General features: G+C 46.7%; 1 protein-coding gene across 4 annotated transcripts in view; it reads left to right on the top strand.

Annotated features, from left to right (window-relative positions):
* DPF3 (double PHD fingers 3) overlaps positions 1-12,164 on the top strand; it is a 245,264-nt gene that overhangs the window by 179,106 nt on the left and 53,994 nt on the right. For all 4 annotated transcript variants that reach the window (XR_004299571.1, XR_004299570.1, XM_032405499.1 and 1 more), the window contains exon 8: positions 10,116-10,244. Coding sequence is in view for 2 of the 4 variants with exons in the window: in XM_032405499.1 (XP_032261390.1) it covers positions 10,116-10,244 (129 nt within the window). In the remaining 2 variants the exon portion in view is untranslated. The remainder of the gene's footprint in view (positions 1-10,115; positions 10,245-12,164) is intronic.

Raw genomic sequence — 12,164 nt, 5'->3', positions numbered from 1 at the left:
ATGTACTCATGGATATGGAGCGTGAATGTGAATTCTCCCATCATGTGTAACTTCTTGGGAAGCTTATTTAGGCCTTTGATTCCCCGCCCCCCCCGCCTTTATCAGAAATAAAATTATTTTACATAGGAGAAGAAAGAGGGGGAGAAATGACAGAAGGCCTCCTAGGTGCCAAGCACTTTGCACACACAGGTACACGCTGGGACTCTCATTTTGTAGAGGAGGAGACAGAGTCTCAGAAAGGTTGTGTCACTTGCCCCAAGTCACATGGTTATCAACATTGGGAAGCTGAGATGTGAATGTGCTTGAGTTGGACACCATTCAATTAAGTCAGGACATTGGAACCCCAAGTGATGGATCCTAATCTCAAAGATGGGATCTTTGTCCTAGTAGTGTCTCTTAATTTTTACATGTAGGACAATTGTGAAGTGCATCATAGTACACAGTGGCTTTTCAAAAGAAACGAATGTATTAACAGGCACTTATCTTGGACTGCCTAACAAAATACCATAGACTAGTGGCTTAAACAATAGCGATTTATTTCTCACAGTCTTGGAGACTGGAAGTCCAATATAAAAGTGCGGCTGTGTCCATGTTTGATGAGGACTCTCCTCTTGGGTTGGAGATGGCCATCTTCTTGCTCTGTCCTTGCATGGCTTTTCCTTGATACATGATGGTAGAGAGAAGCAAGCTCTTGGCGTCTTTTCATATAAGGGCACTATTCCTGCCATCCTCATGACCTCATCTAAACCTAATCACCTCCCAGAGACCCCACCTCCAAATACCATCACATTGAGGGGTAGGGTTTCAACATACACATTTTGTGGGATATGCAGTCTAATCCATAGTAGACACATTTAATCTTCAAAACTAACTTTAGCTGTTTGTGGTATTATGTGTTCCCCCCATTACAAATTCTGCCTGAGATTTTAATTCATAAATGAGTCTTACTTTAGAAAAAAAATTACACATCTCTTAGTTCAATAATTTTCCTGCATCTTTCTCTCATTTGTGTCTCGCTGTCTTTCCTATCCTAGCTCTTACATATATCTCTTTCTGACCTTGTCCTTTAAAAACAATAATGCTGTGCCAAAAGTGAAAATCCTAGGATTCATCCTTGACTTTGTTTTCCTTCATCACCTGTACCAGCTTCCTCTCCAAAATATACTCCAAATCTGTCTTCCTTTCTTCATCTCCTGGCCTCCACCAGCTCCTGCCTGGAATCACTGCAACTTCTTTATTGGTCTGTCAGCCTGTTTTTACTCCATGGAGTAGCCAAAGTTGTCTTTTTATTTATTTTTATTTAAACATACATTTTTTAAAGTAGGCTCCACACCCAGTGCAGAGCCCAATGTAGGGCTTGAACTCACAACCGTGAGATCGAGACCTGAGCCGAGATCAAGAGTTGGACATTCAACCGACTGAGCCACCCAGGTGCCCCAGTTCTTTTTAAAATATAAAATAGATTATGCCATATTCCACTCTCAGAACTTATATCACACTTGAATATGATCCAAACTTCTCACCTTGAGGGTCTGCATTTTTTCTTCTCAAAGTGTGATCAGCGGCTTCAACATCAGCTGGGACCCAGGAGACCAACTCATCCAGGTTTGCCCAGGACATTCCTGTTGTAGACTGAAAGTCCTGTGCCCTGGGAACCCCTCAGCGCCAGGCAAACCTAGACGGTTGGCTACCCAGTAGGGGAGCTTGTAAGAAATGTGGAATCTTAGGCTCTAAGCCAGACCTGTGAATCCTAATCTGAATTTTAGCGAGAGGCCTCCATGGTTTGTTTGCACAGCACTCACATTTGAGAAGCCCTGGGGCCTGCTGTCCACTCTGACTTGACTTCCCTCAGGTGTGTGGCTTCCGTGCCCAGGGTAGGGTGGTAGCTGGTGGGTGTGAGAGCCAGTGTAGCCGCTTACTGACATATGACCCGAGACAGCTACCTAGCCTCCTTGTGCTGCAAGTATCATCTGTATAAAATCAGAACATTAATGCATCTATCTCTTAGGGTTATGTGAAGATTCCATAAGTCAATTCATATAAAACGCAGCATTAACGGAAAATGTGCGTTACACACGTGTCGCTCTAGACCAGTGATTCTCAAGCTTGAGCACATCAGAATTGCCTGTTCCTTAAGACAGAACCTGCTGGATCCTCCCTCAGAAGTTTGGACCTACCAAATTCTAGGGGCCTAGAATTTGCATTTTTAACAAGTTCCCAGGTGAACCACTACCTTAGAGAAATCCACTTTTTGGAAACAGATGTTCAGTTTGTTTTCTTTTTTCTTTTGGGTTTACCGAATTAAGATGACTGGCCAGGAACCAAGTTGCACTGTTGAGTCCAGGGGATAGACTTAGGCTCTGTCCTACTATGGCAGACGTGTCTGTGTCCCCCTCTGGGCCCGCATCCCTGGGCTGGGCTGCCCTTCTGCTCTGTGTCTCTTGACTCTGTCCTAATCCTCAGGTCTGATGCTAGAGGCACATCCTTTTCCTTTTCTTGAGTACTGTTTTTCAGTCTGAAGGATCTAGAAAATGCTGGTGCATTGTGGGCTGCTGGGGTTGACATAGCCAAGTACCCCGGAGGTGGTGGTGAGGAGGAGTGGAGAGAGGCAAGGCTGAATAAGAGACGAAGGGAGCTTGCTGAATTCTAATATCACGATAATAATATCCTGACAATTTAAATGGACGAGGCTTATCCTGCTCTAAGGCGCAGAGATGTCCTGCAATTCTCTAAGGGGAATGACACCACTTCATTCAGAGTCCTGTTGACATAGTTACTCTCAGATTAACTGTTTTCCCCTTCCACTGACTCATTTGGTGGCAATAACAAGTTGCTACGCCAGGGCATGAACTGACCCACATGACCTTCCACTGGAAAATTGAAATACCTTCTTGTGCTTTCCCTAATCAGCACTGCGAGAAGTCCTCAGCTTTGCTTGGTCTTTTCCTCGCTTTTCCGAAGCATCGGTGACAGACCCGAAGTTGCCAGCCTGAGGCTGGAACACAAAGGACATTGCTAATGGGTCACGTGACCACCGAGCCCCAGAATTGGGGATGTGCTATCCAAACTCCTGGCAAATCGCAAGTCTAACCAAATACGTCCGTCAGGACGGAGACATCAATGTGAGCAGACGTGTCTTCTGTTTTTACGGCACAGTGTTTAGGAGTAAATATTCTCAAGCTGTGGTCTAACGGTGTGAGTTTTGTACTCCCCAAAGATGAGGGAAAGGAAGTAGAAGCAAGGATGGGTGGGGTGACTGACCCCACATTTAAAACTTTTATAAAAATTCTGCAGCCACTCAAATAGTAAGACAGGCTGTTTTCTCTCCAGCGGCTGTGGGGACCCTGGCGAGAGGCCCTCAAACATGGGGTTCAACGGGCTTTGGAGCCAACTGAGTCTGGGAGTTCTTAACTCCTTCCATCCTGGTTTTCCAAGAAATGCCTCGGGGAGAGGGTTCCTGAGGGAGGGAAGGCCCATTGGCTTTCTCCACCACAGCTTTATTCTCTCCGCTGGGTCCCCAGTTACTTCTTCTGCTCCCTCTGTCTGTCCTCGCTATGAACAGGCTGATGCTCAGTGCCTTAGAATGGTCACTCGGTACTCGGGTGACACTTGACAGCCGCTCAACTCCTAGTCTTTGACTTCCCTTTGCCTGAGTTTTTTCTTTGTCCAAAAAGCCTCTGTGAAGATTGTTCCTCCTTTCATGAAGTATTCATGGCCAGCACTGAGTCAGCCACAGTGCCGGGTGCTGGGGATTCCACCATTAAAGACACTGCTCCTGCCCTCAGGGAGCTCTCGGCGGCCAGGGGGAGAGATGCCGCCGTGCACACAACTCAGTGATGAGAGGCTGAGCTCCTCTGGGTTTGGGAGTCCTCCCTTTTCTGATTCTACCTTCACCCTATTATAATTATCAAATCATAGGCCGGAAAGGGACCTTCCGACCTATGGGACCTAGCATATTCTCTTGCCGCTAACTAGGCATGCACTCCACCCCGGGGCCCGAGGCCTCTTCAGAGAAGCCCACTCCTCCTACCGTGCCTTTGTTTGACTGACTCTGCTCCCCGCTTTCCTGCAAGCACGCTCTGCCATTTCAGCTCATTCTTTCTCGTGTTGTCCTGAACACCACGGACTGTGGTGAATTTAGGCCCATCCATAAACTTGAAGACTTATGAATCAGCCCTTGGCCTTCGTCTCTGCCGGCGGACTAATCTCAGGGCCTGGAATCACTCTGCATTAGCAGCCCCGCCTCCTTCATCCTCACCTACATTCACGTTGTCCCCGGTGCTAGGTGGCACGATGGCCGGTGAGGGAGAGTGAGTTCTCTGCCCATGAGCACTCGGGCGACCCAACGGGTGGGTGGGGAGTGGCCCCCGGTGTCCGTTTTCCTGCTGGGCTCTGCAGTCCCCTTGCCTTTTCACATGCGGGGGATAGGCCTCATTGGTCTTCCTTCTGGAGCCCTGGGATGGGGCCTGAACTGCTGTTAGTGGCCAAGAAGAACGGGCCTGAATGGAATCACAACGTTTTTATTCCTTGGATCTGTAGGATTTATTTTTTCATCAGTTCTAGGGAAGCAGTGAAAAAAGGTGTCAGGCCTTGGGGATAATTTATATGAGTAAACACGTAAGGAGTAGGGTGAGCAAGAGCATGAGAATTAAGGCCATTTATCCAGGCTTTGAGGCTCTGTTTGCCCTCTGGTCCAGCCTTCCCCACAGTCTTTATCTTGCTCCTTTAACCCTCTCCTTGCCCTGCTCCGTGTGGGCCCACGCAGAGCTCTGTGTTGCTGCCCCAGCACCCTCCCGCTCCCCGCGCCTCCCACAGCCCTCATTAAAGGCTGGGTACAAGGGAGCGGGATGTGGTGGTGGCCTCCAGCTGAGGCCTGCTCGCTGATTCTGAAGGGAAGGCACGTTGGCTTCCACCCTCCCTCCTTGCCTTCCCTTCCTTCTCTCGCCCAGCCCGTGTGTGTGTGTGTGTGTGTGTGTGTGTGTGTGTGTGTGTGTCCTGTGTGGCCAGCCTGGGGCTGCCTTTCTGTGTGTGTGTGTGTGTCCCGTGTGGCCAGCCTGGGGCTGCCTTTCTGCGTTCCCTCTTTCCTCTCCCCTTTTCTTTCCTCCATCCTCTGAAGATGCGCTCTGCACAGCCAAGTGGCACCGGCTAGGATGCTTTACACTTGAGAGATGAAGTAATAACAGGTGGCAAGACCAGAGGCTGCCAGAGCCCAGGATTCCGGTTGCCATGGAAACAGGTCAGCCCTGTGGAGGGATGGGAACTGTCAGCCGTGGAGGGTGGTGGGGGAGCCAGTGAGAGGGGGCGAGGAGAGGCACAGCTTCTCCTGGAGGGCTCTTCTCACTGCCCCCCTGCTCCCCAAGGGCCACACACCCCAACTTGCAGGCCCTGGAAGAAAGAGCTGCTGGGCGGCACGGCTGGGTGGTGGGCACGGAGCATGGTCGCGTGCTTGTGCGCACCAGGCCCTGGCAGGCGGTCTGAGCGTCTGCTCAGGATGTGAAGTCATGCTTTTGTGGATGTGCCATTGGGGGGCGGGTGGCTAAACTTCTGGCTTGCTTCCGATTTCCCTAGGACACTTGGGACGCAGCTTCGGTCTTGGCAGAACCAGATGAGGGGTTGTTGCTGGTGGCCAGACTGTCCTTGCCACTCCTTCTTTTCTTGAGTGGCAGGCGTATCGCCGCAGAGATCAGACTGAAAGGGGGAAAGACAGTCCTGTCTAGGTGGTAGTTTTATGGAAGATTTGGGGCCTTGTTTGCCAGAGACATGTGGCCTGATTAAATGGTACACTAATACCTTTCCAGAATGACTGCTCACCCTTTACTGAGTGTGGTGGTGGGACTGTTTGGGGCTTGGCTTTTCCTTTCTCTTGGTTTGATTTGAATGCTCCCTCCCATCTTCTGTTTATTTATTTGTGTGCGTGTGTGTGTGTGTGCGTGTGTGTGTGTGTGTGTTTCTTCATGAACTTTGTTCTTGATTTCCATTTCCCCCCACCTTTGAACTTTGTAGAGTTATCTCCCCCGGGTAAATTCCTAAACTCTTAAGGCTCACTTTATTTTCTTGGCAGCTTCCTTGTATCTCTTATATGATCTCAGCCCATGAACATTAATCAACAGAAAACCAAATCCATCATTATGGACGCTGCCATCGAGATACCACTCAGGTCTTTGCCCTCCTGTTGTCTTATTCTATAAAGTGGGGCTCCATTTCCCTCTCTATTTAAATCCCTCTTGCAAGGTCTGTGTGAGCTTCCTATTTATAGTAAAATCCTTTTTATAATGATCTCATACATGGTATCAGGAAATTGCTCATGGCTGGGTCAGGCATAGGCCAGTATAGCGGTGGTGTAAGCTTTACTTAAAAAATAGATTCCTTCCAGAGCCTCTGGAATTCTCTGGAGAAGTGTTTTCACAGAGTATGTGACAATAAACAGGATCACCTAGTATGGATTACTGTGGTAGGGACATGAAATTTAAGTTCAAAGGGAATTTCTGTTTTTATCAGGCCAATCTCAATCATCTTTATCCCTTTGGGCTTCCTAAATGACATATTGGGTGAATCAAGCTGACTCTAAAGAGATTTATGAAATATTTTATATGCAAGGTATGACCAGGAAGTGTTTGCCTCTGGACTTTCCAGGAGGCAGATAGTCTATGGGGACATAGAAAACCCAAAGGTGAAGCCAGCCCCATAATCTCTTTGGGTTTCAGTTACGTCATCTTCAAATAATCCCCACTTCACAATGTTTTTGTGAGAATCAGTGAAACAACATATGTAAAGCATCCAGTGGAAGGTCTGTCACAGTTTTGTAGTGTAATAAATGTCTGCTGCTTTTTCTTTTCAAGAAACTGTTGAATAAGAGGGAGGCTGTATGGGTAGGAGCAACCTGGACAATCAGTTGTAGTCTTATTCTTTCTTATATATTTGTGTACAAGATGATGTTTGCCCTACTGTAGTAGGGGTGCAGCGTTATTTTTCCAGCAGCCCAGTGCCCTCAGCCACCCACTCTTGTTTACTCTGGGAGCTAGACGTGACACCAGGCCGGATGACTGACCAATCCATTTGGACATGGACCAGCACTTCTCTCTGAGGACTTGGGAAATAAACCATGTAGTGAATGATATTCAGAGTGACTCTACCACAAGGAAAGCAAACACAGTGTTCTGTCCCCACTAGGAGGGATGTCCCACGGGTGTCACTGGGCTATCTACTCACATCTCTGCCATCCTTTCTAAGCCATTCATCCTCTGCATTGTGGTTAACCATTTCCTGCATGCAGGGCATTCAGGTATTCCAGTGATGAGTTAGACATGGTGCCCAACCTGAAGGAGGAGATCACTTAGTACAGGGAGCTGAGGCAGGCATACACGGGTATAAACAAGAGAAGGGTCATAAAAGTGATGTCAACAGAGTGCCCTCCCCAAGGCCTGACTGGTCTTTCTGGCTGGGGAATTGGGAGAGCTCTATGGGAAAACTCTCACCCTGAAACCAATCCTAAATGCCAAAAAGTATAAGAGAACCAGATGCAGAAACTTCTGATTAGTCTATCCCACACCATTTGACCAAGATGAAAGGAAGCTCTGAGTTCACTATTAGGAGAAGAGTGTAGGATTTTGCCAAAAATGAAGCATAACTCTTCACTGTCACTTTCTCTGCTGGGTCATTGCTAGACTAAAATGATACCCCTCCCCTCTCCCCAGCAATGACATGTCACAGCTCCCCACAGCAGGGCCTACAACTGGGGTCTTAGCACCTTCTTCACCCCCTTGGCCAGGCCCTTTGTATGGCTAGCAACCAATACAAATATATGTGGGGATCCTGCTCTGATTCCGTCTTCTCAGAAACTTCTCTTCGTTAGATGAATTAGGTTCTGTTCCTTTGGTCTTTTTACACAGGACCAATTTCTCTATCACTACCTGCTTTGCCCTACTAGATCATTTCTGAATTTTTAACTTCTTGCAGTATTGGAGTCTCTGATTCAATGAGGGCATTCTACCAATGATCTCTTGGTGGGAAAGACTGTAAAGAATTACCCGGGAGTTCTTATACTCTATTCTACTTCATCCTCATAAATCACAAGGCATACACTGTGTTGGAGAAAACCAGATTCTTTGGTTGCTTAAAGATTTTGTGAAAGGAGAGAAAATCTGACATAATAGGAAGTCTCTAAAAGAACAGGGGAGACAGATGGTGAGGCTGGGGCTCCTGAGACTTTTAGTGGGATGATACACGTGGACGTCTTTGATCGCTTTTCATGTGGGAAGCTACTTGAGTTGTGATTGGCATCTCCATATTTTCTTTCTAGTTCCTATCGCTTTGGTTTACACTCAGCCCCGAAATTTCACATACCCCACTTCTTCCTATTCACTTTTTGATTGATTTCTAGGATAGTCTCTAAATAAGAAAACCCTGAGTTTATTTGCTTCATAGACATGCTTTGATTTTCTTAAGAGAGTTCTAGAAATGTTGAAGATGGCAAGTGAGAGAGAAGGATGAAAGGAGCTTTCCACTGGATTTGGGCAACTAAAATTTTAGAGAATAATTTTTGCAGGCGTACTGATTTTGGAGATTATTTGCAAAACCGTTCTTTATGACCTTTAATGTCTTTGAGATGCAGTGAGTGATGAAGAAAAAACCCACACTCAAGAGGCCACAGGGTGTGGTCAGCTCCTCCATCTGCCCCCAACAGCCAACACCTTTTTTGCAGGGAATTGTCTGCCTCCCTGAAGATGAAAATCAATGACTTAGAAACTGATTAAACAATCCAAATAGCAACTGATAAATGGATTAACTCTCTATAATGTAATTCTGTGAGCTTTTGTCTTCTGCCTTCCCCAGGTAAGTTTTTCTATTCCTGGAGGCAAAGCAGAGGCATGGAGGAAGTGAAGGCCAGAGGGAATCATATTAAAGTGGGTGAATCCGTTTATCACTTACTGTCTGGATGGTATTTCTGCTCACATATCTGCTTCCTTTTACAGATTTGTACCCTACGGGACCCTGATTAATGCTAGCCAGTAAATAATGAAAGATAGCAGCAGACATTGGGTATAGCGAGGAGGAAGATACCCCCGTGGTTTGGGCTGATCCCATAAACAGACAGACTTTTCTTCTTAGTTGCAAACAGGGAGTATTCACGTGACAAAGAAATCTCCACAATAGGGATCGAAAAGCAAGAGAATGGAGGCATTTCTCCCCATGCAAAGAAACCTGTCCGAGCTTTTTCAGCCCGCCCCTAGGAACTGAGAATGATTTCAGTGCTTGAGAATATGTGCCGTTCTCACAAACTTTGTTTTTAAGATCATGTCCCAAGATTTTTCTTTGCCTTTGGGTAAGGACCTTTGGCAGGGGTGGCTTCCACAGGTCTTAAGCCTTAAGGCACACTCACAAACTCACCATTCAACTTATCTTTGGCATGAGGCTGAGCTGAGTGCTCAGGTCTGATTCTAGGCCCTTGAGGTCTGCTGATTAACTAGTCCTGGATTCTCTCCATACATGCGAGTCTGACTTTAGGGAGATGAAGCTGAACAAGAGTGGACACTTGTGTACCTACCAAGATGTTCATCAGAGTCCCCAGAAGCATCTTCAGTGTCCTTCCTGGGAATGACTATTATCAGTGCTTCTTTGTTTTCATTTTCAGGGACAGAAGGAATATCTCCCAAACAAGAGCATCTTTCCCAGGGGAAAGGCCTAGGCTTTGCCCATTCTCTCTCCCTCTCATCCCACCACTGGTTATGGTTACTACCTGCTGTTTGAAGCCTAAGCTCCAAGAGCTGGTTGTTCAGGGATGAGAGAAGTTTACTTGACTAGTAGGCCTTCTGGATGCTTTGCTCATCCATGGAATGCAATCCAAGGAGCAAGGTAGTTTCTGTAAAAACACCGAGATGGGTTTTGCCGAAATTAAACTAAACTCTGGATGGCTTGCAAGAGATTAGAACTATTGAGCTGAAGAGGATCAAAAAGAAAACTTAGCCCAATTTAACAACTTGGTTGTAATGAAACCTCACATTCTAGACTTGATATTCTTTCTAAAACAGATTCTGCCACTCTGTGGGAGATAAAGGGCCAGTAGAAACTCATGTCAGCCTAAAATCAGATTTTTTTTTTTTTTAATGTTTCTATAGCCCAGAAAGGACCGGATGGGACAGTCATTCCCAACAACTACTGTGACTTCTGCCTGGGGGGCTCTAATATGAACAAGAAGAGTGGGCGGCCTGAAGAGCTGGTATCCTGTGCAGACTGTGGACGATCTGGTGAGTGTGGCCCCTTCTTGCATCTGTGCCCATAGACCAGGAGCTGTTCCACTTGCATCCCTCCGCCATCTTGTGTGGGGGCTGGAGGATGGAGTGGAGAAAACATGGTGGTGATTTTGGGTGGAGAGGAGTTTTCAGGTCATTTTGATATTTTTCTTCTTTGAGTCTTAAGAACGAAAAGTTGTGCCCTGGGCTGTAGGAAGAGGGGAAAGGAGCTTCTGGCTTATGTCTGGCCTCTCCACGAGGTGGATATTTCTTTGTGTGTATTGTGGTGGACAACAGTGAGCTAGTATCTAAGAAACACCTGGAGACACAAGCAACATGCTTCCTTGTATCAGATGGTGCGCACCTAGCAAAGAGATGTGTGTGTTCTCTGCAAGTGCCCAGGGCATCCTGGAAGAGTATGGAAACATGAGTGTAGGCAGAACAGCCACATCTTGAGCTGTGGGAGTCTGAGGCCCCCGGGGCTCATGGGCACCTGCATAAAGACCACCTCCACTGGCCACTCATCCCATTTTCCCATATAAAACAGACAAAAAAGACCCTGATAGATCAAGGGGGCCAAAAGGCAGGTGTTCTCAGGGCTGATCTGGAGTCGACTTGGCGTGTTTTAAAATTTTCATCTTTGACCTCTCCAAAGACTAAAATGACAAAAACAGATTTGGGTCTTGTTCTTTCATTCTTAAACTGAGTTCAGGCCTTCAAGTTTTGTTCAAGATGTTTCATTTTGCAATTCTAACCAAGCCATTATCTTTGGCTAGTCGTGGTTGGTTGGTGAGACCTATTTTTCATATTGTTTGATGTGCTAGTGAAGCCAAAGCACAAGGCAGGGAGGAGAAATGATCTCAGCTTCATCTTCAGTCTGGCCCAGTGCTGACTAGTGGGTGAGATGCTGTTCAGCTGGGTGGTTGCTGTAGCAGTGAGAAGCCATTGCTCCTTCCCATATTTCTCCCCACGGTCTTTTCTGCTCTGAGGCCCAGGAGACAGGCTGAGGTGACCACACCTGAGTTTACTGTAACAACTCAGTTCTTCCCTTGCTTTGCTTGCAAACCTGAACTTCAGTCTTTTTATATTTGTTTTTGGGCTTGTTTAGGGTTCCAGACTGACTTGAGTAGCAAATCAGTAATTGGAAAAGGACTGTGGTCTCTAGTGCACATACCCTCAGCAGTGAGCTCTTAAGGACCTGACTGGGTGGCCCATCCATGTTCATTTGTTTTCCAAACAGGATACCTAATGTTGAACTCTTTACTCTGCTGGTGCTAGCTTAGAGGAGAGGGCTCACGTGACAGTGCACTCTGGGTTTTAAATACTTAAAAGAAAATGAATAGTTTTAGAAATAATTAAACAAAATGAAACAAGTGAAATTCAACTCAGTGTTTTTTAAAAGCAAACGATCAGACAAAATCTCTATCGCCAGAAGCAAAGTCACCTGGCGGAGTGATGTTCCAGGCAGAATGTGATGGACTGTTATGGGTTTGGGGTGCATTAGAGAGGGCAGCTTCAGAATGCTCACTGCAAGCTGCTTGACTCTTCTCCTTTTCTTCCCTACAAACGATGGGGTACTTGGATCTGATCCACGGGGGACCAGACATGGGCACTTTGTATTGTCTATCCAAAGCCTCTCTCCTCCCAGCCTTTATTCAGCATTCCTCCCCACCCCCCCACCCCAGGATCTGTCTGCTATGTGACTCAGGGGCTATTTGATACCAGCCTAGGTGTTCTCATTGCATTTGCCAATTTTGGTGGATGATTTAGTCAAGGTCTGACTCTGATGCTCCTGAAATAGTCACTACCTTGGGAATAAACAGGTGGCATTAGCCCATGAGACATGCTTGTGAAGGCAGGTGGGCGAATACTTCTCTAGGGCCTCCTTGGAGTCCTTCCAAGGAAGAGTGTGAAGCTCAGAAAAACTGTCTTTCC

This window comes from Phoca vitulina, unplaced genomic scaffold, assembly GCF_004348235.1.
Source record: "Phoca vitulina isolate PV1807 unplaced genomic scaffold, GSC_HSeal_1.0 scaffold7, whole genome shotgun sequence".
NCBI classification, from domain to species: domain Eukaryota; kingdom Metazoa; phylum Chordata; class Mammalia; order Carnivora; family Phocidae; genus Phoca; species Phoca vitulina.
The sequence above is the reverse complement of the archived record's forward strand: the minus strand, read 5'-3'. Positions and strand labels throughout refer to the sequence as shown.